This window comes from Chelon labrosus, assembly GCF_963514085.1.
Source record: "Chelon labrosus genome assembly, chromosome: 11".
Lineage (NCBI taxonomy): Eukaryota > Metazoa > Chordata > Actinopteri > Mugiliformes > Mugilidae > Chelon > Chelon labrosus.
The window spans coordinates 4,644,143-4,670,150 of record NC_140344.1 but is presented as its reverse complement, the minus strand read 5'-3'; the positions used below and the strand labels follow the sequence as shown (position 1 = coordinate 4,670,150).

Below are 26,008 nucleotides of genomic sequence, written 5' to 3'. Positions count from 1 at the left end.
AATCGCGTTACAAAGCTCTATGCCAGTGTGCGTGACATGAAATGGATGCGAAAAATCAGGGCTGCAGTGATTTGGCAAAAAAAAATTTTGAGCAAGTTATTAAATTATGTAACGTCTCGTGTGACCGGAGGTACCACATGCATTGCAGACACTCGGTGAGCATCAGTGAAATCGATGAGGCTGGCCCGAAGCAGCGGCCTGAAGCGCAGGGCTGAGGCGCTGGGCTGAAGGGCTGAAGGGCTGAACTGAGCCAAGCCGGGAATACACCCATGTCGTGACGTCACGGGGCTCTGACAAGCTGGTGGTGCCGGAAGAAAAGATGGCGGATCATGAGGAGCAGCTATCCGACGAGGAGAAGGTAAGATACCGATTTAATTGCAGGTTAAACCCCAACGGGGAAACGCCAGCGACCGAATTTTGGGCGGCGTGCAGATTCCGTCTCCCGGTGCACCCCGGCGTCGACCGGCGTCACGAAATTTGTAGAAAACCCAGGCCTCGGCACAACCGCTGCTGCTTCTGCTCTTATTATTTTTAGCTCAACTTCCGCTCATTTGCGAATCTCAAACGGAGGCTCCTTGTACGGTCCTGACTCAAAATAGGAACCGTGTACATGTTTTAAATCCACCTAAGCGCATCCCTCGCACCGTTTCCCCTCGGTGGACCTGTCGTTTTACTCGCGTGCCTCTGTTTTTCGTGTTACGGAAGTTTTCATACACCAGAGATCGCTAGCTAGGTTACTTAGTTTAGCATAGCCGCAGCCTGCTAACAGATGGCTGGACTTACTAACACGCCCTTTTCGCTGTTTCATACCAATGTTCCTGCCGTTATACATACTGTAGGCAGTGGTGGACTGTCAAATTGTGCTTTGTGAAACAATTTGTACGTAGCCGCATGACAGCCATCATATGCAGCCTACAAGCTAGCTTGCTAACTCCTGTTTATCTAATAAGTAGCTGAAATATGAGGGAAGTGTCAGCGCCGTTTGGTCAAAGATATGTGGAAACTACCTCGTGTGCAACATTGCCTACGCAATTCTAGTGTCACTGAAAAGTATACAGCTGGCGCCGACGCGTTTTAAAACAGTCAAGAAACTGTAAAGTTCATACTGAAGGCAGGGTTTCCACCCCATGACGCCCCTGCTAGTGTCTGGCAGGACTAGCTCTGCTCATTTTCTCATTTCCTTTAAATAACACGCACACACAGACATCGGGAGTGTTCAGCTGCAGTCACTGAGCTGTTTGCGCGAATCCCTCTTCCACTTCCACTATATGCCCTGATACATTGCTCATTTTTTTTGTATAGCAGCATTTATTTTATTACATGTATTCGTCTTTATCAAGTTTGGTTGTTTGGTCAGTCATATTGGAGCTGTTGCGAGAGACCTATTGACGTTATAACAGCTGCTGGCTGTTTATCTAGGCATTTATCAGTTAATTGACAATTTGGTCATTGATCTGTTCTCTCAGTTATCATGTAAATATTCCTAAAATCCGCTGTTTGCACTTATGTTGATTGGAGGACATTGTTCAGGATAGGAAGAGATATAGATTTGTCTCTTGGTTAGAATTGTTTAGATAGATTTTGGACATCTTCGTGAGCTCTGATCATTTATGATCCGTAATCAATATTGATTTTAGTATTTTAAGATAATCCAAACTATCCACTCGCATATTATCATTCTGAATGGGTTGATCTTCATGTATACATGCGTACTCGATAGCCTGTGTTGTGTCCGTATCCTCGGAGTCAAAATTCCTACCAAGTTTGTTAATATCACAGTAAGCCTTTATGAGCCTTCTTGTGAATAAACTGTTATGAACTCTTTATTTGCCAGTCTCTTGATTATGTAATACACCATGCGGAGTTAGAACAAGGCATTGTTTTATTTCACTCTGAGTCAGGAGTTTTTTTTTTTTTTAGAGATCAGGCAGCTCATCGACTCCTGAGTGTGACTGCGTCATGCTCATCAACACACAGGCCTCAGCTGTTAACTAAGCGTTTCATTATAGGGTGTCTAGGTGACTGTGGACGCTTTTTTTTGTGACGTACCAGCCATACTCCACCATAAATAACGTTTTCATTAACCTGTGGCGCTGTGGCTGAAAGGTTAACAACTTTGGATGCTGGTGTTGTGAAGTGGATGGGAGTTCTTTTCATCTCTTAACCACAGTGGTTTCCTCAATTGTCAGGGCACTTTCACTGTTTGACCAGACAGTTTGATTTTGTAGAGCTGAGAGAATGATGGTTGGCGTCCAGCCAGGCTGACTGTTAGAGAACTAGACACAGCCAATATTACGCACTGCTGGGAAAAGTTGTTCATTTCCTTCCCTGAATATGACTGGTGTGGGACCAAGCGGCTTACATTATGCACCTGTCCACGCAGTGTGTGCTGTTAAAACAATAGAATTATCTGCAAACATCGCCATGGCATGTTGTACTTCAGTCGCTGTCTCTGCGGTGCGTCAGCCCAGAGCAATCAACCGTCTGCTTTGGCCTCTTAGCCTGTTTTTTTTTTTTTTTTTTTTTTGCAACTCGGAGAAAAACTGCAAAGGGAGGAAATGAAAGTCTTAATCTGCCTGACACAGTGACAGTTGCCTACACTTGTTAATACTGAACAATTAATTTGAATAACTTTCGCTGTCCAGGCAACATTATGGGCTTCCTGAGACTGGTAGACTGAACAAAACAATCAGTCCAAGCCAGAATCTCCCAGCACTCCTCTGATGGTACTTTCCACACACTGAAACTTGCTTTTATGGGAATCCTGACTCGCTATCATCTGACATTACTGTGATGACTGTTTAATCTTTATTTGGAACAAGAAGCTGGGAGACACTAGGCTATTTTATCTTGACAAGGAGACTCTGCGCCAGACACAGTAAATAGTTTAGAGTTTGTCTCTGGGAAGCACTTGATAAATAAATGTGTCCCCAAGGATCGAGGAGTTTCTTCTCTGTTGCTGTAGCTGTCAGCCTGACTTTTAGATTGAGAATTGGGCGATGCCATTTGTAAATAATTAAACTGTGAGAAGAGTCTCATCTCTGCCACTAACACCAAATACGGCTGTGGGCCTTTTTGAGTCATTCGGGCTCGGCCTGCCAACTTCCTTGTTACAGAAGAAAACCGCACATGAGAATTACAGGAAACTCTCATTACTCAATATGCTTTCTCTCTGTCCCCTCGTCTGTGATTACGTGCCGGAGCAGGTGCCAGAACCAAAAAACAAGCACTATTATTATTTTATTTGTCCACTTGATTGTTTGTTGCAGACAAACGTGATCTTGTAAGTGGACAATTCATTCACCAAGTAGATAAATCCGCCACCCAGTGCCTAAATGTATAAGCAATTGGCAGCTGCTCACCTTGTCTAGTAGGGATATCGCATTGTAAATATTTATTTTTGAAGTTGCAACAAAAAAAAAGAAGAAATTGACTCTGGTAAGGGAGGCTGGGTAGTCTTTGCTGTGGTTCCTGTTTCAGAGAGAGGAAGATCATTCTGTCATTTAGGAGTGCATCTTGTGAAAAGACCTAAATGTAAGATGATGTATTTGTAGCGTAAGTTCTCCACAAGAGAATTTTTTTCTTTGTGACATTCTCTCATTTCAGGAGTTGGATCCAGTTGCATTTTGTCCAGAGAGACAAAAACAAAACATAAATTGAACATGTATGCAAATTCCAAGTGTTTCATTGCTGGTGCAAAAAAGGTTTTTATCCTAGCTTGAGATGGGTTTGGATTTTCTTACTGTCAAAATAGTGCTCTTACATTAAATGGGAGGTGGAAACACCTTTACCAAATAAGTTCTGACATGACCAGCACTTGCTATTTCAGCTTCATGGAGAAGAAGTAGAGTCTCTCCCATTAGTGTGTATGCTGGTACTGTATGATCCTAGCAAGTACATTTGAATAATCAGTTGTTTTTTTTTGTCTCCCGTCAGCGTGAAAAGGAACCTATTCTAGCTGACATGAAAGAATAATTACAACATGCCTAGCTAGGGCAAAAAAAATAAAAAATCTAGAAGCCTTTCCTCTGTATAAATGTCCAAGGCAACGGTGCAATATTTAGTTTGTTTTTTACTTCCTTTTTTACAGCCATACAGCTATATGGCACGGCTTGGCTAAAAATATTACTATACCACTATAGATGGTGGTTTTGATGCAGAACTGGCAGATAATATATCAGGAAAAATTGAGCAGACAAGACACACACTCCTCTGTTGGTGATAATAGTTAAATAAGGAAGCTAAGCAAATTTTGCAGTTCCCCTTAGCTCTTAATAGATTCAATAATGTGACATGAAGCAACTGATATGTAAAAAAAAAAAAAAAACAACTTGCATTTTTGTGTGTAGTCAAAGATTGATTAATTAACCAATCCACTGTCAGTACATCGTTCTCTCTTGTTGATCACCAGCACTGTGTGAAACTGATAACTGGCTTCTCCCGTTCTCGGCATGCTTGTGTGATCCAGGCTGATGTGGTAGGCATTCAGGGAAAACAATGATCAGTTCAATGAAGCATTTGAATGTGTCCTGTGATAACTCACAGTGTTGTACAGTCAGGAAAGATACATGGACAAACACATTATGTTGCTAACAATGTCAAGGATAGTTGCTGGGTTCCTACTTTGGGCACCTAAAGTAAATTATAAATAATGCATGTAGTTACTGTGCAGTAAGGCACTTTAGTTGAAAGCCTTGGTTAAATTACATGTATTTAAAAAAATGAAGTAAAATAAAACTTGTGTAGATGTCATTTAGGCCACATGACCATCTGCATGTATCCGTACAAAGATTAATTGGAAGAAATGGACAGAAAAAGTGATTACATAATACAAAAAATGACAAAGAGATAGAAATAGCAGGCTTCTGCTTGTGCTAGGAATTTGAAAAATAAATGCTTTGGTAAAGATTAAGCTGGTGAATTGCATAGATTGTTACACCTCATTTGAATATTATTTTTTCTAAATCTTTATTTCACTCTAGGTATATAGGTTGATAAAGACACCTCATATTAAATATATTTTACACTGTACCACAGTGAATTTAACAGGAAACCCTTTACATGTCCCTGAGTTTGTGAGCACCTCTCTTAAACCACAGCATATATAATAACATAGTCTAATGCTGAAACTTGTTGACAACTCGCCCTTTAACTGAAGAGTGCAGCGAAAGGGGAGCGCTCTTTTTCCGTGCCTGCAGCAGAGCAAAAGATGAAGAGATGAAGAAGGAACTATGCATGCGTTTCTACCCGAGTAGCAGAAGCTTCAACTTTTGTGGTTGTTATGGTGGGCAGAAAGCTCACCACACGGAGACAGTTTTAAGAGTTGTCTTTGTAGGGTTCAATAGAAACTTAAATACTGTCAAGGTAATATATATTTACAGAGATCATAAGATGACTTGGGTTGGGGTTAGGACACATACAGGAGGTTGTAATGCAAGCTAGTGATATTAAATATGTTGCATAGCTGGCTGCTTAGGGTAAAACGACTCTACTTTTACTGGTATAGTGTGAGGAGAAGTCAGTGGTGACACAGCTGTACTATTCAGGTTCACACTTTATTCATTGTTATTCAGAGTCTGTCCAATGTGTTTTATTTTGTACTGAACAGCTAGATGATTCATGACTTATTGTTGAAACTGCCATTTGTCAAGCGTGCCATTTTAAGAAATCTAAGTTTACGGTACTTTCATCTCTTTTATATACGTTGTTTGATAGAGACAGCAATACATGTCAGTAATATACATTCATCTTTACTTTTATTTTTCCCTCTGGGTTTGAATTCTTAACAGACAGGTGATTAATAGCCTGAAAACCAGACCAACTTAAAAATGTTTTGTCATGGAAAGTCAGTCAAGGATCCCTCCGCTGAGAGCTGATTATGGCAAAGATCTGCCAAGCCCATCAAATTGCTTGGGGGGGCTTTGTGCGGTGATTGACAAAGCACTTTAAGAAGAACTTAAAGGACGAACAGTTAACAGCAATAAAGGCAATAGGCAAGAATCACTTAATCGCTCAATGGCACATACTTTTGGTTAATACTGGATTGCCAAACTACTCCTAAAATAGTCTCTACAATTTAACATAAGTGCTCAACTGAGATTAACCAAAATTGATGGCTTCCTGGAAGGAAGGAAGTGAAAGTTGAAAAGCTGTCATTGTTAATGCTGTCATGAGTTTGAAGTCTTGTGATTAGTAGTTAATGGGCTGAAGTTTGTAACGTAACTTGTTTGATATGTGTACCCTTAGCAACCTGCAGCAGTGTTGGTATGAAATAGAGAAAGAAGTTATTTCTCTCTCTCTACACTGCTAATATTATTTTTAGAATGTGATAATATATCACTGATTGGAATACCCTCCGAAACCCTTCTGAGGGTATTTATCTCCAACATCACAAATGCCGGCCTTTATTTCTTAAATTTAATCTCGAGTTGACCAGCCGCTACCTTCTCATTTCGATTAGCAGTAAAACATTTCTGTTTTAGCCTACGGCATCCTGATTGTCGTCCTCCTCTATCTGACATCCTGCTGTGGACTTATTATTCATAAATTATTGCACCCACGCCCCTGCATCTCCCAACCCCCCAGTATTCACCCACATCAGACTGGTATTCCTCTAAACTCAAGCCTGTCTCAGCTGTGAAATTGGAGGCGCCAGGGCTTTCTTCTCCCATCTAGGACATGGAGGCATACTGGGTTCGGGATTCACTCGGGGAGATGATGCAGCCTAAAATGCCCATGGGCCACAATATTGTCTGAGCACATTCAGTGCTGTGTTGTCTTTTTTTTTTTAAACGATTATCGTGATTTTCATGTATCTGGATTGGCGTGATAAGGATTAGGATAAGTGTGGTTTCAGTGGGCGTCATTTGAGATTAAAGAAAGGGTTTTTGTGTAGAACGGGATTGGCTGCTGCAAGGAAAGGAGGGGTTGTTGAGGATGAACATACAGTGAGCAAGCTGAAAGAAAAGAGACCAGCTGGTGTCTAGGCCAAGAGAGCACAAAGACACGAGAATCCCACACTACAGGGGGGGCCTATGTCCCAAGTTCTTTGTGAGTGTGTCAGTATTATTGTTCCAGCTCTTCGGTAACCTCACGCCTGGACACCAGCTCCTCCAACTCCACCCTCTAAGGATCTTAAGAAAGATAAGACACTCAGCAGTAGGAGATAAAAAAACGACTTATTTCACACAAAAGAAAGACTTTGTCCAAGATCAGGATTGGGACAGGGACTGTGACTGAGTCATATTTAGGTAACAATTAACCTCACTTGCTGTCTCTCTACTTTTGTGAAATGACCAAACGGCAGTCAGTCCCCCATAGTGTTTATACAGTGATCAATCAAATATGAATAACCTTCTAGCTTAAACATTTGAGATAATAACTCTCAATGCATTTAATTGACATTAAGTTAAATAGGCCACTAAGCAAAGTTAGTCTAACTGGGTTCAAGGACCAAATACTGTGAGCTGTTTAATGATAACTAGGGATGTCCCAGTACCACTATGTGTTAGACCAAATACAAGTACATCTGCGTACAGCAGCTACAGTTGTTGTCTTCATTATCTGGATCGCCAAAGCTTTCTTTGACAGACAAATGTTACCATGTTGTCTATACTTCTCAGAGCCAAAAGACCCTGACCTGCCCATCGCCAACTACTTCTTCTTTTGGTTTTATCTGCAGTTGGCCAACCAGAATGGTTGTATATTGTAGGTACTCATTGGAGTATGTTGCTGTAAAGTGGTAGTTGGTGGGAGTTGTACCAGTACTGTAAAGCTCAGATAAGTGCAGCATCATACCCGAGAACCATACTGGCACTGGTACCGGGATATCCCTTATAATTCCCTGTGGAAGCTGTTTTACTCAAGCCATGCATTCATAACATGGTGGCAGTTAATGCTTAATGCTGAAACTAGCTCTCAGAGCTGATGTCCCAGCAGTCTGTGTCCCAGTGTAACAGCAGACTGAGGGAACACTTCAGTGTAATTATAATCACTTTCATAGAAAGGGCTTACATTTTTGATACCATTTGTGAACTACATAATATCTCAAGCCTGATGTTAGGCGTGGTCTGCAGGTGTTGTTTAGATACCTTGAACATTAATTTTCATTTGTTTTGTCAATGTGAAGGCTCTGTTTAGACTCATTTGTTGTAGAAAGCTGGTAAAGTAGTTCATGGAGCAGATTACTTAGCTGTGTCTGCACAGTAGATTTGCGGTTTTCCTGGTTGCTGTGCCATCTTGCTGTCTACAGCATCTTACAGTCACTATAGCACTAGAGAAAACATTTCCACAATCCCTCACTGTACAGGCTTCAGAAAGATGGTTAAACGTGGTGTATCTGCTGTCACTGTTAAGACAGAGGGATAATTCCTTAATGCACTAACTTAATAGAGGGGTGCAGGCTGGTTTCTCAGTGATTTAGTAGAACTGGTTTGAAGTACTTGGAGGAAGAGGAAGCATTGCCCTGTTTTTAACAAGCCTTTAAAAGTCAATGCCTCACTCATAATACACTAATGGATCCTCCTCCTCTTCTTTCTTTCAATGATTCATTTTAAACCACATCACACTAGGTTTCAGATCTTTTCCTCTCCATGCACCCTAAAACAGCAAGGTTTTAGTGTTTGCAAAACCATCTTTGTCCATTCCTTTGCAGTATTAACTGGTTTCTCCCAGCTCTAGGCGCTACACAATTAATTGTGCAAGATCACACAGTCCGACTCAAATATCTGACACCGTATTTAAGACAAATATCTGCCACCAGCAGTATTTAAGACAATTCTCTAGGTGTTCACTGTCTTAAAATTTGTCCCAAACTGTTATTGAACATTCAGTATTTTACCCAGACTAGTTTTTTTCTGATTTCCTCCATGATGTGCTTGTCTCAAGGCAGTTAAACCTAAATTCCCTGCAGGCATGACGGCATTTGTCTTCAGAGGTCATCCTGTAATAGACTGGCAACCTATTAAGGGTGTGATCTGCTTGTTATCACTGGCATACTGATAAGCCTCCACCCCCTGCAACCCTGAATAGGATACCAGGTTCAGAAAATGGATTTATGAATACAATTACAGTATTGCATCACGCTAAGAGACACTGAAAATGTTTTTAAAAAACAACATGTAATGTTATTTCTGAATATTCCCCCTTGCACCCAATGTCCAGCTGTAATTACAGAGCTCCTGCTGAACTTAAACTCTATTAATAGACTTAACTGAAACCAGATCAGGCCTTATAGAGAGTTCATTATGGTGTCAGATATTTGAACCAGTTGAGGTGCTGACACTTTGTTTTGTCTTTACACACCCTTATAAAAGGGTTGAAAGTAATACACTTTTAATACCAGATAAAAGAAACTATGTGACTAGCATTTTGACACCCATTTGATAAATCTTGCATCTGCTAACTACTCAATTCTCCAAGTCATCTTTTTATTTGTGATGTATCTATTGCAGTTTTCTGTAGCATAAGCTGTTGCCTTGTCTGGTCAACAGTTTAAAAAAATATGCTCAATTTTCACCTCAGGGAAATATGACATTTCAAAAGCTGAAACGAGCAGATTTTACATAATTGGTTTAAAATGTATTAATTTCCGCCAAGCAGCTTATTAATCAAATGATCATTTCAGACATAAAAGATCACCTAGCCTGCGATAATACAAGACCAAAAGTGACGAAAAACTACATTTTGTTCTCATGTGCCTCGGTGTATTATTGACATACAGACAGGTTGCTCAAGATCACAATTTATCTTGCTGGAGTGGTTTCAGATCATGAGAAGTCAGCATTCCGACCTCAATGAAGACAAACCTTTAACGACTTAAAAATATCATGGGGTTTTTGGAATAGTAACCTGTTGTGTCTGTAAGATGTTTTCTGCATATGGAAAGCCTGTTAACTCTGCTATCCTGTGTAACGAGGAAGACCCAGTGCAAATTACTCATCCCAGAGGGATTCAAGTCACAAACACAGTTGTCTGTCAACTGTTTAGAAAAGACACATACACACATACACACATACACACCTCTATTGTGTTCTGAATTTAAGATTGTTCAACATAAATAGGTCATGGCAATCTCATGACAGAGGATTAGACTGATGCAGATAAACTTTGATCTCGAAATCACACACACACACTAACAGATGCACATGTTCCTTCCCGAGTGCCTTCCTTTCTCTCAGCAACGCTCATTAGTAAGAATCAATCTGCAGCTCTGCATGAGTGCCAGAGCACTTGTATACACACACTGCTAATAGGGGCCCATGGGACACGCACACACACACACACACCACACACTTTCTCGGATGTACCAGCTTGTGAGACCAGAGGGAACCTGGGTGAGCCACGGTGTCCTGCCAGTGATAGAGAGAGGTAGAGAGATCTAGAGGTAGGGTGAGAGAGAGAGTGTGGACTGGAGTCCTCAGCACATTTTTATGTCCTTATATGGTTGTAAACCAAGTGGGGAAGGGAGGGGCTGTCGTCTCGGTGTCAGTTTGACATGTGACCTGAAAACAGGAAGTGTTGTGGTGCAGCAGCAGAAGAGAAGTGAAGAAGCGGGCAAAATGACTGATCAGATGTGCTGTAGACAGAGAGACACATTGAAGAGCATCGCTCCGCCCTCCAAGCCAGTGACACAGTCACATTACACCCTCTGTTGGCTGCAGTGCATAGTCACTGTTTACATAGTGGCATTATCCTGATGTAGTATTGTATAAAAACTACTTCCTGTGTACAGATTTCTCAAAGAAAAAAAATGTTGAGCTTTAGCCTCAGATTGAGAGTGTTTTTGAGATTGTGTTTTAATGAGATTTCATTCTGCTTTTGTGTCTGACCATTGACTAGTGGTCTCAACAGGTATCCTTTGTCTTTGTTTTCAGGTACGCATAGCGGCTAACTTTGTCATCCATGCTCCGCCAGGAGAATTCAATGAAGTTTTCAATGGTGAGCGCTCTGATCCTTTTCTTCTGCATATTGTGTGTGATAAATGTTTTTAACACTGTTCAAAACACAGCGCTGAGAAATGCAAGACGCACATATTCGTTACAGCTCGTTAAAAGCTCCTTGAATCTCCCTGCAGTCACGCACACAGAGCCTTTTCCCAGGACCAAATTAGCTTTTTAAAAATATATTGTTATTATTTATTTTTAGTGGTTCATATTTAACTGTTGTGTCTACACCACATTTATTCCATCAATGATGTGCTCTGAGGGTGAAACTTTTTTGCAGGAAGGCTCAATCTATGTTGAAACGGCAGAAGACAATCATGTTTAAGCTAAAATGATATTATTGGCAATACTAATAATGTCTGCAGTCATGGGGCAGATTTTAATCATTTGTGATAAGAGTTTTTCCTCCTGTTAGATCTGTTTCCATATTCTTAATCTACCCAGATATACTGTTGTATTGTAATGTACGGTTTTCAGAGACAGTCCATATAGAATAGTTAACAGACAGACAATAGCAAGTTACTCAGGGGAACAGACAGCGTATCTGTCAAACACAGGTGTTAATATGGATGTAAACAGTGGCTGCATTCCATTTCAGTTCTAGGTGGGCTTATGGAATTATCACTTATCCTAATATCCTAAACAGGTTATTTTTGTCCTTGTGGGTGTTTAAAAATAGTCTTAGTGGTTGCTGCCGTTTCCTAACACACAGGAATGTAATGGATCAAGTTGTAGACTGAGCAACAGAAAAATAAACAAATATGAATGAAAACGAATTGGTCAAGAAGGTTCTGATTTCAGAGAAATGTATGGAAAAGTGAAATCCTTCCCTTTACTCCAACATTACAGCATGCTTTGTCTTATTTGATACTACCCAGGCATGGTGACACTGCTGAACCTCAAAGCGACTTTTTCACAGTTCTCGCTCTAAAATAGTTTTTGCAGTTGCGAAAAAACAGTGTGCTAAACTGGAAACCTTCTCTTTGCACGTATCATAGCAATCTGGCAACTAAGAAAGCAATATGAGACTGTGATGTTTTGGCCAAATTGTAGCTCACCCTGCAGCACAAGTGTTGACACCAGGCTGTCAGAGTAGTGCCCCTTGAGAGAAAAAGTGCCTGTAAAAGTGTTTTGGCATCGTTAATGCCTTGTCCTGCCCCGATAAATGTTGTCACCTAAGAGGAACGCCAGGGGGGCTGTGTGTCTGCTGCTTATCACAGCCTGACAGCCACCCACACTAGAATACACTCTAAAACACAGTCCCCTCTTGCCACCTTGCGCCCTTTCATCTCTGTTTGATTTTATAGCCATTTCCACTGAGCTAATTTACCGTGTCTACTCCACTCCCCTGGCATCAATGCTGCAAAGACTGACTGCAGGCAGCTTTGTCTTTTGCGTCTGTGTGCATGTCGTGGTGCTAATGTATTCCATCTACCCTCTACTCCATCCTCTCCGCTCTAGTAATTGTACCTCTTTTCTCCACAGATGTGCGATTGCTGCTCAACAATGACAATCTTCTCAGGGAAGGTGCAGCACAGTAAGTTTCCCCTCATGCTATTTTCAGGTCTTGAAAAAAATGACAAAAATATGAGGAAACACAGGTTCAGCAAACGGACACGCTGTCATTCTTTATATAGCATTTTTTAGTTGAACACATACACCGAATAGCCAAAACATTGTGACCACCAAAACAACTCTGACATTCAGCCCCAGGCACAGAGTCCTGTACGCTGCAAGTTGGAGCTGTTACAGATCAGACTTGGTACAGCAATTACATAACATCCTTTCACTGGTCCATGGCTGACCACTGCTGACCAGGAGCTCATCACTAGCCTTTCAGAGCTGCTCTGACCCAGTTGTCTGGCCATAATATCCGTCGCTTGTCAATGTTTCTTAAAGTCTTTACACCTACAACATGTTCACTTAAAATAGGCTTATGTTTACCATGTTCACAGGGAGGCTCTATATAATAGCTACCCTCTTACAGTATTCACAGTCTTGAAAGTGGTCACTGTTGTGATATGTGCATTGTAATTTAATAGAAAATATTCTATAATGTATCTTAGAAAAATGTTGATAATCCCAACAGCGTCATCATTTCATGACGGTTTTGTGTTTGCTACACTATGTTACCTGCTAGACACTGACAGTTGTTCTCCCAACACGAGTGAGAGTTAACACTTGAACACAAACATATCTTCCCCGTCATGAATTCCACTTTAAAAGCAGCATTACTAATTGAAATATTTCAGACTTTGATATGCACCCTAATTCTTAGAGAATCAACATTATTTATTTCAACTGTGTGGTCTCAATGTTTTGGCTCATTTGTGTACTGTGTAGTGTCTGGAGAAAAAATAAAAATCCAGCCTTAAAAATCAGAGCAAAGTAGATTTTGAAGTTTGAAGTGTATGAAGTAATTTGTTGTCTCTCTCTCTCTGCAGTGCATTTGCACAGTACAACTTGGACCAGTTTACCCCCGTGAAAATCGAGGGCTACGAAGAACAGGTGAGTCCACACTTCACCCTTTGACCCACAGGGAACGGCAGCAATGTAGAGAACGGGAACTAGATGGTATCATGGTCTGCTGGCTGACTCTGATCATTTCCATATCAGTCATGATTGTATGTTCCTATTGTTGACACATAGTGTAACTATAGTGTAACTTTATCCATATGGCTTGAACAGTCACACGTGTTAGTTATGTCAATAGTATAGAAACACAGTTTTATGGGGACTCACTTTTTTGTGCTCATTCAGCAAAGATGAAGTATTTTTCAAGCTTATTAAGCTGTTACATTTGATCTAAAATTCATCAGAAATTGAAGATAAGATGGATAGCGACATCTAAAATAGTGTTACAGTATAATATAGACAAAAAAAGGCTTTTTATTGTTAATGTATTAGAAATATTGGTTTATTGGCATGAAAGCAGAGAAATAGGTGTGGATAAGTCCCAGTGTGGGAATCAAGATCACAAACGTATAATTATTTTAACGCCACTGTGCTCGCTACCTGTGCGTTTCTGTGAAGGTTGATCATTATGGTGGATGAATGAGGCTGCGTTGGCTTCAGTAATGATTGCAGATTCTTATGTAAAGATGTCATCATGTCCCTCTGTTCCCTTATCACGGGCTGAAATTCCCCTGTCTGACACCCAGCAGGCTGAGCTAAGTGTTAGGTGGAAGACAGTAGATGGAAAGTTCAGGGTGATCTATGCGTTTTCTTTGTTTTTTTTATCCTTTTGTTTACCATACCCTTTTCATTTGTCTTTGTTTCACAACTCCTGTCTCATGCCTTCTCTTATTGTTTGTATTTTTTGCCTCTTTTCTTATTTGTGTAATTGTTTGTGGTTTTAATTCGTGCTCTTGTCTTCTTATTATTATTATTCAATTTTTATTCCATTGCTCTTTATCTTCTTCCTTCTATCCTTGCTCATTTGTTTTCCTTTGCCTTCTCTTTATAATCTAGGTCTTAATCACAGAGCATGGTGACCTTGGAAACGGCCGGGTGTTGGATCCCAAGAATAAGATCTCCTTCAAATTTGACCATCTGAGGAAGGAGGCCAGCGATCCACGGCCCCATGATGTTGACGGTTCCCTGGAAGGCTGGAGGGGCGCTGTTGACTCGGCCGTCAGGGCCTACGTCAAGGAGCACTATCCCAACGGAGTCTGCACCGTACGTTTCAGCCTGAGTCATAAGCACAATGATGTTAAAAGAGCAGCTCAGCATTCTGTGCTTTTTAATCTTTGAATTAGTCAATAATATATAAACATTAAACAAGGTAATATTTTGTTACTACTTTCTAAGAGCAAATAAATAGGAGTCTCGCTATTAGATAGAAAAATTGTTAGATAAAAACGTGTAAAATAACTAGTACACATTGCTCTAAACTATTAATGCATTATAAACATTTATGCATCTTGGAACAGAGTCTCTTGTGTAATGCATCTTGCTAAATACCTCTGATGTTAAATCAAGAAAAGTTTTGTGTTTAGTGACCTTTAATTTCTTTCTTTCGACTGATACCTCAACACACCAGTATTTACCTCCATTTGTTTTTCTAACGTGGTATGTTTTACATGGAAAGGAAAGACTACGGTCTGCTCTAAACAACCCTCCGAGTGCAAAACAGGAAGGAATAGAAGGCCTTTTTTTTTTTCTGACCTAGTTATTAAATATCTTGTATACAATCTTTCAATAGCAGGTCAGCAAACATTTTTATCTGTTACCCACAAACTACAGTCTCCTACCAATGTTGAATACATGCAGCAATAGAAAGGTCGCAACGAGACAAGTGGCCACGAACTGTGAGAAAACTTTGTATGTTTTTTCTCCTCCCCTCAGATTTATGGGAAAACCATCGACGGTCATCAAACCATCATCGTGTGCATTGAGTGCCATCAGTTTCAACCAAAAAACTTCTGGTATGTATGAGCAACTTAATAATTTATGTCTTTTTCTTCCTTTTTATATTTTGAGTTTTGTGACACCTTACATTGACGTTTTTTATAGGTATGCACACGTACAAAGCAGTACAGTATTTGGTTTTAGGTTACAGCTGGTTGTCATTTATGCTTAAAATAATATTTTTTCTTTTAGAAAGACAGCTTTTAGTTTTTCTAGTGGTGGTTTCTAAATGAAACTATATTTTAAACACCGAATGAGCTTAGAAGGCCAAAAATGTTGCCAGAGGCTTTACTTTAATTGACACTTAACTGGGGAGGGTTACACTGAGGCATTGCTGAGCTGTTTCTGATTAGGTTAATCTAATTGGATAAGAACTGCACCAATCCTCTTTGCTGCTGGGTTTTACTGGGCTTATAGGTTGTTTGGTGTAATGATCCCACAGCTCCTGTCTGCAACTGCTACTGTTGACTGTCCATTTTCAGTAATGAAGAAGATATTAATTGGCCATCATAGATAGTTGGCCTCAGGAACCATACACATACATACTTTTCCTCTTCATTTTTTTCTTTAGTATCGTTCTATAACATGCAGTACAGAATAAAATAATCTCTGGATTACTTAGATTCAGCCTTTCCATGTGACTAGACGTGGTGTCATATAACATTAGTGTAATACAATTAATAATAAATAGATTTGACCACCATTTAAAAGAGAAAAAAAAATGTACTCCAGGTCGGAGTTAATAAAATGTTGAGGGCTGGCTCACCATGCCGCCCCAGAGGAACTTCACTGCTAATTTTCATAAGCAGAGTTTTCATCCAAATGTTTCTAGCAGAGTTCTATAAAATCTGCATAAGAAAATTGAGTGAGACCTGTTTTCATTCAATACGCTTATGCAAATATTGGATTTGTGTAGGTAAACAGCTAATGGCGCTAATATTAAATTATTATGTGAAGATTGTGCAGAAAAAACAGGTAGATACACATGTGAGGTGACTTACATAATAGATTTACTTAGTGACTGGCTGTTCCACAAATCTTTATTAGTCATCTTGATGACAACAAAATCTCCTCTTGGTGTTAAGTTAGGATGAGTTTGAGTGCCTGCCAAGGCTCTAATCTGTGATACATGCTATTTTCATGAACATCAAACCATTCAGTGACTTCTGTGTGGATGTTTTGTCATGTTTCTCCACCCTTTTATTCATTTTTTTTGTCATTCATTTGTCAGTTTGTTTATACAGAGACAACTGAGCTAGAGTTATCTAGGTTTTATTAGCATAATTACTTATTATATTGAACATTGTGATATGACAATGAGAGACTCAAATGAGAACACAGTGGAATTCTTCTTATCTCTTTGGATCTTAATAAAACTCCAGATAAGATCTTATTTCACCTCAACTGACAAAACTGTGGAAGAAGAGAAAGAAAGAAAACAACACTTTTGCAGGTTCACTTTGGTCTTATACTGTATGAGGAAAGTGGAACATCCCTGTAAAGCAAAGAGAGTTAGCGCAGTTTATTGCCCTGTCATGTAACTGAGAGAAGTAATGGGTGATTGAAGTCTGTTTTTCTCTCTTCCTCTCCGCACAGGAATGGACGCTGGAGGTCAGAATGGAAATTTACCATCTCCCCCTCCACCACTCAGGTGGCAGGGATCATGAAAATCCAGGTATTGTGTTTGAGTCTTTCACCACACTGACTCCCATCTTCAGTGTGGTGTATGTGAGCATGTGTATTGTATTATGTGTAGGTAGACTTTACTCAAATCCAATATAGTGTACAGAAAGTGTTTTCACTTGTTTACTTTGGCCAAGTAATTTTCTTTTTAGCTCCTGGTGCTAAATTCTCCCCTTTGTTTTTGTGGGGTTGATTTTAGAGCCCTTAAAAAATTCTTTATTATCCATACAGTTCGTTCCACCTTCTCTACAACTTATGTCAGTTTTGGCACAAAGTGTTTTGTTTCTAGTTCCAACTAAACTGAGGCACACATCTTTTTCAGGTTCATTACTATGAGGATGGAAATGTTCAGCTGGTGAGCCACAAAGAGGTTCAGGAGTCCATGACAATTTCTGTGAGTATATCTCAAAGGGGAGGAGCTCAAACTTATATCATTAAAGTTATAGGTTTACATTTTAAATAGACACTTTTAACCTGGTGACAGCCATATGGGGATGTTTCTACTCCTAAAATGAATAATGTGTGAGTTGTCATCTTTCAGAATGAGGCGTCAACTGCAAAGGAGTTCGTTAAGATCATGGAGACTGCAGAGAATGACTATCAGGTATGTCATCGAGTCATGTGGAAACCTTGAGTTCAGTACGCTGTTTCTGGGAAACCGAATTTTCAGCTTCACTTCTTGTTTTGTACACTGTACAGGAAGTGGAGTGATTGAAACATCCATTTAAAGTCAGAATTTCAGGGCTTACTGGGAATTAAACTCTAAACTAAACTAAAAATGTATCTTTCAATTATCCCACAACACTTTTTCAGAACAAAGCATAATTTTAATGATTTTTTAATATGCTCTTATCTCCCTTCCTCTCTCCCTCTTCCTTATATTCCTTTTAGACGGCCATCAATGAGAATTACCAGACCATGTCGGACACTACCTTCAAAGCCTTACGCCGCCAGCTTCCTGTGACACGCACCAAGATCGACTGGAACAAGATCCTGAGCTACAAGATTGGCAAGGAGATGCAGAATGCTTAAAAACAACGGAGAAGATAACAGACAGATCCCCTCCCCGACCCCTGTCCCCTCCCAAACAACGTTGCATGACTGGATAGTTGTATCGTCTTTGTACAAAAATTAGAGAAAACCAGGGCAAAGAAAGGTTTGGTCTCACAGCCAGACATCACACATTGGATGTTTTCTTGTTTTTATACAGACACTGTTAACTCCTCTGTATGTGGTATCTGTGATGATGAAGGTTATCGTATTTGGGAAAATATAACTTGAGGAAATATTGCAAGACATAGGAAAGGGGGCGAACACTTGTATGCAAAAACACCCTTATAAATTACAGTATCACGTGTGCAATATTTATTGTGTCAGTGAGACCACTCCTTTTGTTTGACCTGATGAAAAACGGTTTGAATTTGCAATGTGGAAACAAATCATTTTGGGGAGTGTTTTGTCTGCATAAACAAAAGAGCTCATATTGTGGCTGAAACGAGCGACTCCCTTCACTTCACGGTTAATGTCCCATATGGTCAACAAAACAAAAAACAAAAAAACAAAAAAAACAAAAAAGAAAGTTTAGTGTTCATTGACTGGTATCTTTGGCACAAGCAGCCACCACTGTCAGCCACTCAATGTTCTTGTTCTCTCATTTTGGTACTCCCCTCACCGTCTGTCCTGTACGTGAGATCTCAAGCTCGCAGCGCTCTTGGCTAAATTGCCTTTTTGACTTGACATCCTCTAAACTCCCACTCAGCGCAGGGAGTTCTGCAACCCCATAACAAGCTTAATTAACAAGTCATCAGTCGCTAAGTAATGTGCATAATGTCCAATTTACAATAAAATCCAAAAGTATCACTCTCCTCCAGTGCTTATTTTTAATATAAACAGAACCTGACTGTATTATAACAAGGCACATTGTAATATATATACCTGTATGAAACATCCTGTCTGTCAGTTTGGTGATTTATTTCCATGAGATTAATTGTAATTCAGTCACAATTATGTTGCATTAAATGACAAATTTTCTATTTATGGACTCCTCATAATTTTCTGACGCTATTTAATGTGATACAGAAATGAGAAAATCAAGTCAAGATGGAGTATAAAAAACCATAAGTTAGGGATCTTTGCAGTCCTTAACTATCTCACGCTTTAAATGACTGTAAAGAAGTGATTCATGTACACTTGGACGTCTCATTCTGCTCTGTGGAGAGAACCAGCTGTAGAGGTAAAAAAAGTGGTGGAGGCTGTTGGAGTTCTTCCCCTTCTGGAACCAATGAGGTTGATCGTATTTTACACTTTGACATTTGCATAGTTTACCAGAATTACCTATTTGCTTAGTGCTCAAATCAGTGGCTTGATATTTATCAGAATCATCACACCTGTTTAAATATCAGAACTGATAGAACCCCATAATTAACAAGTAGGACATTCTTACATGTGTGGTGTGATTTTTATTGATTTGGCAGGAGGAACACTACATGTCAACTGAAGTCTATCCCTGTTTCTCAAGTCTGTAAATTAACTGCAAACGTGGGGTATCAGTTAAGGTCGGCATAAGACTTTAAAGGGCATTAGGTTTTGTATCAAAACCAAAACAATAACGTTTAATTATATTATCACATATATTCTAATTAAACAAATCATATACAGTATAACTTAGATATGTGTCAGGAAAAACGTAAAAATGAATAAAATAATGATGCATTTTAATGACGCGAATAATGATTCATGGATTTTATTATCTTACCAAAACTTGAACGTACCTGGGTGACATGAAATATGACTAGGGCAGTGTCGTCTACTGCGGCTGCGCAGTTTCACCCTTCACATGTGACAGACAGCTGTCCACCACTTACTCTTCCTCTGCGTGTGTTCACCTTGACCCCGCGTATTTATTTACGTATCTATCTTTTACTTTCACACAGCTACGCCATTTTTGAGAGTCGGCGTGTCGGACTTGCCTCGGACTACAGGTAAATTAGTGACAGCGACACCTTGAGGCGGCGGGAGCGAACCGTCCAGGTTAGCGAGCCGGTGGCTAACTGGTAACTGTTAGCTGACGCTAGCCATCCAGCTCAGCCTGCAGACACGTCTACACAGTCCGCTGCTGCTGGATACTAGACACATGTCGAAGTGCTGGCAGGAGAAATGCTCGCTACGAATAAGGATTTAAACCGCTTCCCCGCGTACACAAATTGAGGTAAGCTCTCTCACACGTACCGCTTTAGTGATACCCCCGACGTTGCCATTCACGGTGCCTCCACTTTTTTGCTTTTTTTAAGTTTTCGTGTTCAGCAAACGTCAGCCAGCTCGCGCTAGCACTTAGCTAGCAGGGTGAGCGGCTAACTCTTAGCCAAGTTTAAATGGAAACTCTGAAGCGCGGCTATTGCAAAATGCACATTAGAGCGACAATGGGATGTGGCGAGCTACCGGGTAATTAGTTTTCATTGCCGGGCCAACTCGAGGGAGCAGAGCGCTGCATTGTTTTTAATAGTCCCCATCGTGAGTCAGTGCTGTATCTCTTATCTGTTACAACAGAGTTTACAGTGCCTGTCGTTTACTGGGCTTGTTTCTTCATGCTGTCCGTTTGCCAAGTTTTATCATTTCTCTCAACGAAGGGAATTTCCCCAAAGATAGGGATGCACCTAGAGCAACGGTAGTGACTCTAAAAGAAGAGTAAGCCCTCACTTGGATCCCAAACGTACCACTGCTTGTTAGCCTTGTGGACCAAAAGTGTTTTCGTCTGTTGGTCATTCATTGGCTCAGTGATCTAGTTGGCATTACATGCTCCCATGCTCTCACAGCAGCCAGAGATGAGTCTCCTGTGACTGTGTGCTGAGCAGATGGAAGAATGTGCTCTTTCAGAAAGCCAGCTGGCTGGAACTAGAGAGGACAGGAGAGCCTGTGGGCACATATAGGCTGGGAGAGAAGTTTTAGAGTAGTGTGTTTCTCTGTGTGTGTGTGTGTGTGTGTGTGTGGTGGAAACTGAACAGTCATAAGCAAAAGCATGGGACGTTGGCAGCTAATGTGACAAGTTTACAGGGGCATGCCTGCTGCCGACTCTCACCTTGTTACTTCTTAAGCAGAAGGGTGTTAATGCTGGAGTGCTGTCTCCTCATTGGCTGTCAAACCTCCCAGATGAGCCTGGAAAAGCGCGAGAGATGATTTTCAGGTCTTTAAAGTTATTCAAATTGTTCCACATCCTGTAAAGCGATCATTTTTATTAAGCTCAGATCATATTAACTATCCTCCGCCGGCATGCATCATTACTGCCATTATCCACTGTGAGAATAAACAAACCATTATGAGGAAGGAAACGGCACTTCTAAAGGGAAAATGTGTACAAGTCATAGAGAAAATTTGCTTATGCAGGATTTTGTCAAAAATATCGCTGCCCTGCTGTTTTGTCACAAGTATGTTAAAAATCTAACTGCTTCTGGCATCTTGTAACCCAGTCTTTATTACTGCCTTCTCAGCCAGACAGGATCAGAAGTCCGTTGCACCAAATAAGCATAAAATGACAGAATGCAAGTTTTAAATAAACAAATTTGAAAGTGAGTAGACTATAAATGCACGTATGCGGTGCTGTGGTCGGTAGATATTTTTATCTCTGTCGGTGTGACACCGTGCACAACAGCAGCAGCTTTTAATAGGCAAAATGTCAGTACTGCCCATGTGCTAAATTTGTCACTTCTTGTGCAATATCTGCGTTATCTGTGAGCTGTCATGTCATGTCGTCAAGTGAGTTTTTGACCTTTGTGTGTGTATTTAGTATCAGCGTGGCTTCACCGTATCAGATTTGACTAATGGTCTGCAGGTGCTCCCCCGTCTGCTGCAAATATTATTCAGTTTAACTTCACAGTGGGATGGTGGATGGGTCTCTAATTCCACAGCTACCGTGTGCCCCCACTGTCGATTATGATGCTACGCAACTTAAACTGAAAGTACGTCTTAAATTGGAATTTATTCCGAGAATTTAACAATACAGTACAGAAACGATACACCAAGCAAACAATGCATATTTTGTCTGACATTGAGAGATGACATCAAACAAGGTGTTATATTGATAACGTACTTTCACTTCCTCTTTCCCACTGACACCAGTGTATACTGATGTTTCTTAGTTCCCGTTCACCCTTCACCATAAGAGATTTGATCTGTGGGATTCCCCCTCAAAACTGTTTATCAGTTTGACACGTCAGCTACCTTTTCTCACCTAGCCTCCTCTAACATTAATTTAGTTTTCTAAATGACTTTTGTCATTCCTGAAAGAACACAGACACTACCCTCTTGGAGAACAAAGCAAGACCTGTGTTCATAACAATATGTTGTATGGCTTCTGTGTGACTTCTTTCAATAGATTCTTTCCGTGAGTGGCTGTTGAATATCAGTGTAAAACATTCTTTATGAAGTGAAGTGTTAGCTCTGTTGAGAAACTGACTACAAAACACGTTCCTGATGTTTTACTGGAGATCTCTGGATTGTTTTCTTCAGATTAAACCTTTGTCATAAACACGGGTCTTTGTTTAGCAAGTCTGAAGACAGAAATCATTATTCACTGATTAAAAAAAGATTAAATATGTAATCCATTTGTTGAGTTCCTTGCTTGTTTTGGTGGACGGCATAGCTACAGTATCACCAGCTATAGTTCACAGAGTTAGCTTTCAAACAGTCTGACAGATGAAAAATGTTTCAGGCTTAAGTTTTGACCTGGAATAAACACATTTCAGCTGGAATGGCCCAACGTGCATGTTGTGAATTGGATCTGTCGCCAAATAGAATAGTTAACATATTTAGGCCATTTAGTTCTGATTGTACTTCCACCAAACCTTATGATAAGTACATACAGCAAACCAGCTCACACGTCTCTGTACTTGTACCACAAAAATTGTGGATGATAACAGGCACCATGCACTGTTGATATGAGTGATTTGCTGTAAAAAGGCCAAAAACTTTGGAAATGAATCTGGGTGGAGAGACATGTAGGACTATAGAGCTACAGGAGAACTGGAGGTGAGTAAACTCTGTGAAACAAAGATAACTACAGCTAAAGCTATATTACTCAATTCTTATCAGAATGCGAGGGTGGTAACACTCCATTTGGATTTCATGAGGCGTGTTTCAACTGATAGAGAGAGTAGAGTCTTACAACCAAGTGGAGCCCTTTTGTTGTAAACAAATTCAGCTGCACGGTGCTTAGGGCTGGGCGATATGGTTAAAAAATGTATCACGATATAAGTGTTTCATATCAGTCGATATCGATAATTATTGATTCGTTTTTTTTAACCTGTTCTACCCAGACTTCTCAACTGTGCTGAACGGGAGCATGTCCTTCGCTAAATGATTCGCCACTGCATCCGTTATTTCTTTATATCGCTTTGATGATTTGTCGTATGGCACTGCTGCCGTGTACCTCTTGATCAGAGCTTGCGCTAGACTTTTTCGTTGTCTGTCATTTTGACTGACAGGGTCATAAAAATCCCGTCATAACCCATTTTTACCCGTCACTTTAATTTTTTAAAAATGATAACAAAGACATATTCAATAGCATTTAATTTTCATTCATTTTTAATTAATATTCAGTAGCGGTGGAAAAAAAGATTCGGTTCATATAACCGGCCGACTATATAATCAATAAAACGGCACCATTCAAACATCTTACATCTCACTTGGCAGGAGACAAAACGTACTACCTGACTTGATCACTATCAAACTAAGACACTCAGACATTCACTCACTTACGCACAATACGCAGAGAAACAAAACTTAACCGACTCATAACCGCTGCTCGTGGATCCCTGCTTAACTGAGAGTCAGCAGCCACTCACTCGGATAATGATAAACGAAACTTAACTGACTCTTAACTGACTCTTACTACTAATCAAGAGAGACAAGAGACAATTAATATGCTCACTCACTACCAAGTTTACAGACAACATCGGTCTGACTCTTGTCTGACTTATAATAACCAAAATATTGCCAAACTGGTGACATGACTTTTCCTTTTTTATCTGCAATTTCCTCTTGCGCTGTCGCACTCATATTCTCCTTTCACTCCACGCCGTTCTTTTTTGTTGTTGTTGTTGTCGTCGATGGCAACAACCTGGCTTAGCTGGGCCGTGATAGGTCGAGAGGCTAAAGCCCTTCCTCTGCCTACATCCCCCAGAATGACTTGCAGTTCTGGCTCAGGGTTTTCTTCCTATTTTTCTCTAACGGAGTTCGAATGAAATTATCCAACATTCTATCGAACGTATTTTCTATTGATATCGATCACGTGTCTATCGCGATAGATATCGTTATCGTTTTATCGCCCAGCCCTAACGGTGCTTAGATAATGTGGATGACTGCCTCACTGTGACTCGTATTTGTTTGGCCTATTTCACTGCCATTAACAAGAATTAACAGGTTTAGTGAACGTGTGAATCATGAAGTGAATATAAATGAGATAACACAGAATGTACCATCTCTGCACCACAAATTCACTCACGAAAGGGCTCCCTAGCACTTGACTCGTTACGTCAAGAGGACATTAATGTAACTAATGTGACAAGTTTTCCCTTTGTGTGGCCTGCATGCAAAAGTCTAAAAATGTTTCGCCGCGAATTCTCACATGACATTAATGATTAGATTATATGATTGACCTGCATTACTTTTCCATTACGAATTGTAACATTCCATGCCCTATTATTACTCCAAAAATAGGATGTATATTTTCATGCAGGATGTAATGGTATGTGCCACATTGGTTATTCATTTTTCTTGCACCTCTCTGTATATGTTGACAGAGTTAAAACTCCACCGTCATCCACTATCATTGAACTCTTGATCTCCTGATATAGATCGGTTCAACTATATGTCTACATACTGTACTCTGACAGTGCAAGTGTTGCAAAGTTCAGCAGTAAGGCGTTTGATGTGCAGTTGCTGGAAAAAAAAAAAAAGGTTCTCGACTCTAGAGTAGGTGTCATTATTTTGACGCACAGCCATAACACTCAAAATGGCAGAGCATAAAAGTGAGATTATGTACCATTTTGTGGTACCATATCAAAGGCTAGTACCTCTCTGTGACCATTGGAGAAATGCTGTAATTGAAGAAATGTTTTGTTATGTTTTTTGTGGAGCATGCTGGCAGGCTGATAGATACTGACACTTTCTGCGGGGCATTTTTCCCAGGCTTTCATGTCCCCTGAGACCTAATTCATGCATCAGAAATAAAATGTCTTTGAAGTCTGGATTTTTTTTCCTGGAGACTTTTCACTGCAAAAGTGTTCCAACATTGTCAGTCTGGAATGAGTCAACGGAGCCTCTGCACTGAGGTCCAAGCAAGTAAAAGACCGTATTTTGTGACATTTCACAGTGCAGTAAGAGAATGGACATCCTCATACGACACACTGAACACTGGCGTAAGTGTTACATCCAAGTCTAAAAGCAAGCTGTAGTGCAAAACTCTGGGACTTTTAAAAAAAAAAAGTGGAGAATATAAAGAAACCGTCTTGAGTTAGCAGAGTGATGTGACATAGGGAGGCACAGCACAGACCACAAAGCCAGATCAGACTGGTCAGAAACCTTTATTTAGAACCTGTACACCCCTTTGGTAACATGATCTCAGCCAGAAATGTTTGCCCTACCTTAATGGGACATACTGCCCTGCCCCGCCTGGCAAGAAGGCCACAATTGAAGTCTGTTTTTTTTGTCCACTTTCTGCCTGCTTTCCTTTAGCTATACCCATGGAGAGCATGCACATCAAGAAGCCTTGATCACCTTTTAGACTTTTACACCTTGAAGTACCCAAAGTGGTTATTAAAGGCAAACACTCAGAAGTCCTCACATCTGCCTCTCTAATACCTGACCTGCCATGCCAGTTATTGCTCTGGCCAAGTAAGGGAAAGGTCACAACTGCTCAAATCAAATCTACTCTGCTTGTAAAGTACAGTAATACGGTGAGATCCAGTGTTTGATATGTA

At 40.3% G+C, this 26,008-nt stretch overlaps 2 protein-coding genes across 6 annotated transcripts in view; both read left to right on the top strand.

The window, feature by feature from the left end:
- Positions 1 to 268: 268 nt before the first annotated feature.
- Positions 269 to 19,071, top strand: LOC311495952 (F-actin-capping protein subunit alpha-2). Its single transcript, XM_084555635.1, has 10 exons — positions 269 to 358; positions 10,875 to 10,938; positions 12,429 to 12,480; positions 13,388 to 13,451; positions 14,415 to 14,621; positions 15,291 to 15,370; positions 16,950 to 17,028; positions 17,359 to 17,430; positions 17,578 to 17,640; positions 17,928 to 19,071. The coding sequence occupies exons 1-10, from the start codon at positions 320 to 322 to the stop codon at positions 18,066 to 18,068; spliced, it is 861 nt and encodes a 286-aa protein (XP_084411761.1). The 5' UTR covers positions 269 to 319; the 3' UTR covers positions 18,069 to 19,071.
- Positions 19,072 to 19,705: 634 nt separating this feature from the next.
- Positions 19,706 to 26,008, top strand: part of LOC311495768 (suppressor of tumorigenicity 7 protein homolog) — a 47,570-nt gene continuing 41,267 nt past the window's right edge. For 3 of the 5 annotated variants that reach the window (XM_084555355.1, XM_084555352.1, XM_084555351.1), the window contains exon 1: positions 19,706 to 20,244. The gene's annotated coding sequence lies outside the window, so the exon portion shown is untranslated. The remainder of the gene's footprint in view (positions 20,245 to 26,008) is intronic. The other 2 variants (XM_084555354.1, XM_084555353.1) reach the window with 1 other exon arrangement.

Coding starts and splice junctions, on each gene's coding strand:
- LOC311495952 (XM_084555635.1), top strand. CDS start 320: ATGGCGGATCATGAGGAGCAGCTATCCGACGAGGAGAAG. Junction 12,481..13,387: donor CTCAGGGAAGGTGCAGCACA/GTAAGTTTCCCC, acceptor CTCTCTCTGCAG/TGCATTTGCACAGTACAACT. Junction 17,641..17,927: donor CTGCAGAGAATGACTATCAG/GTATGTCATCGA, acceptor TATTCCTTTTAG/ACGGCCATCAATGAGAATTA.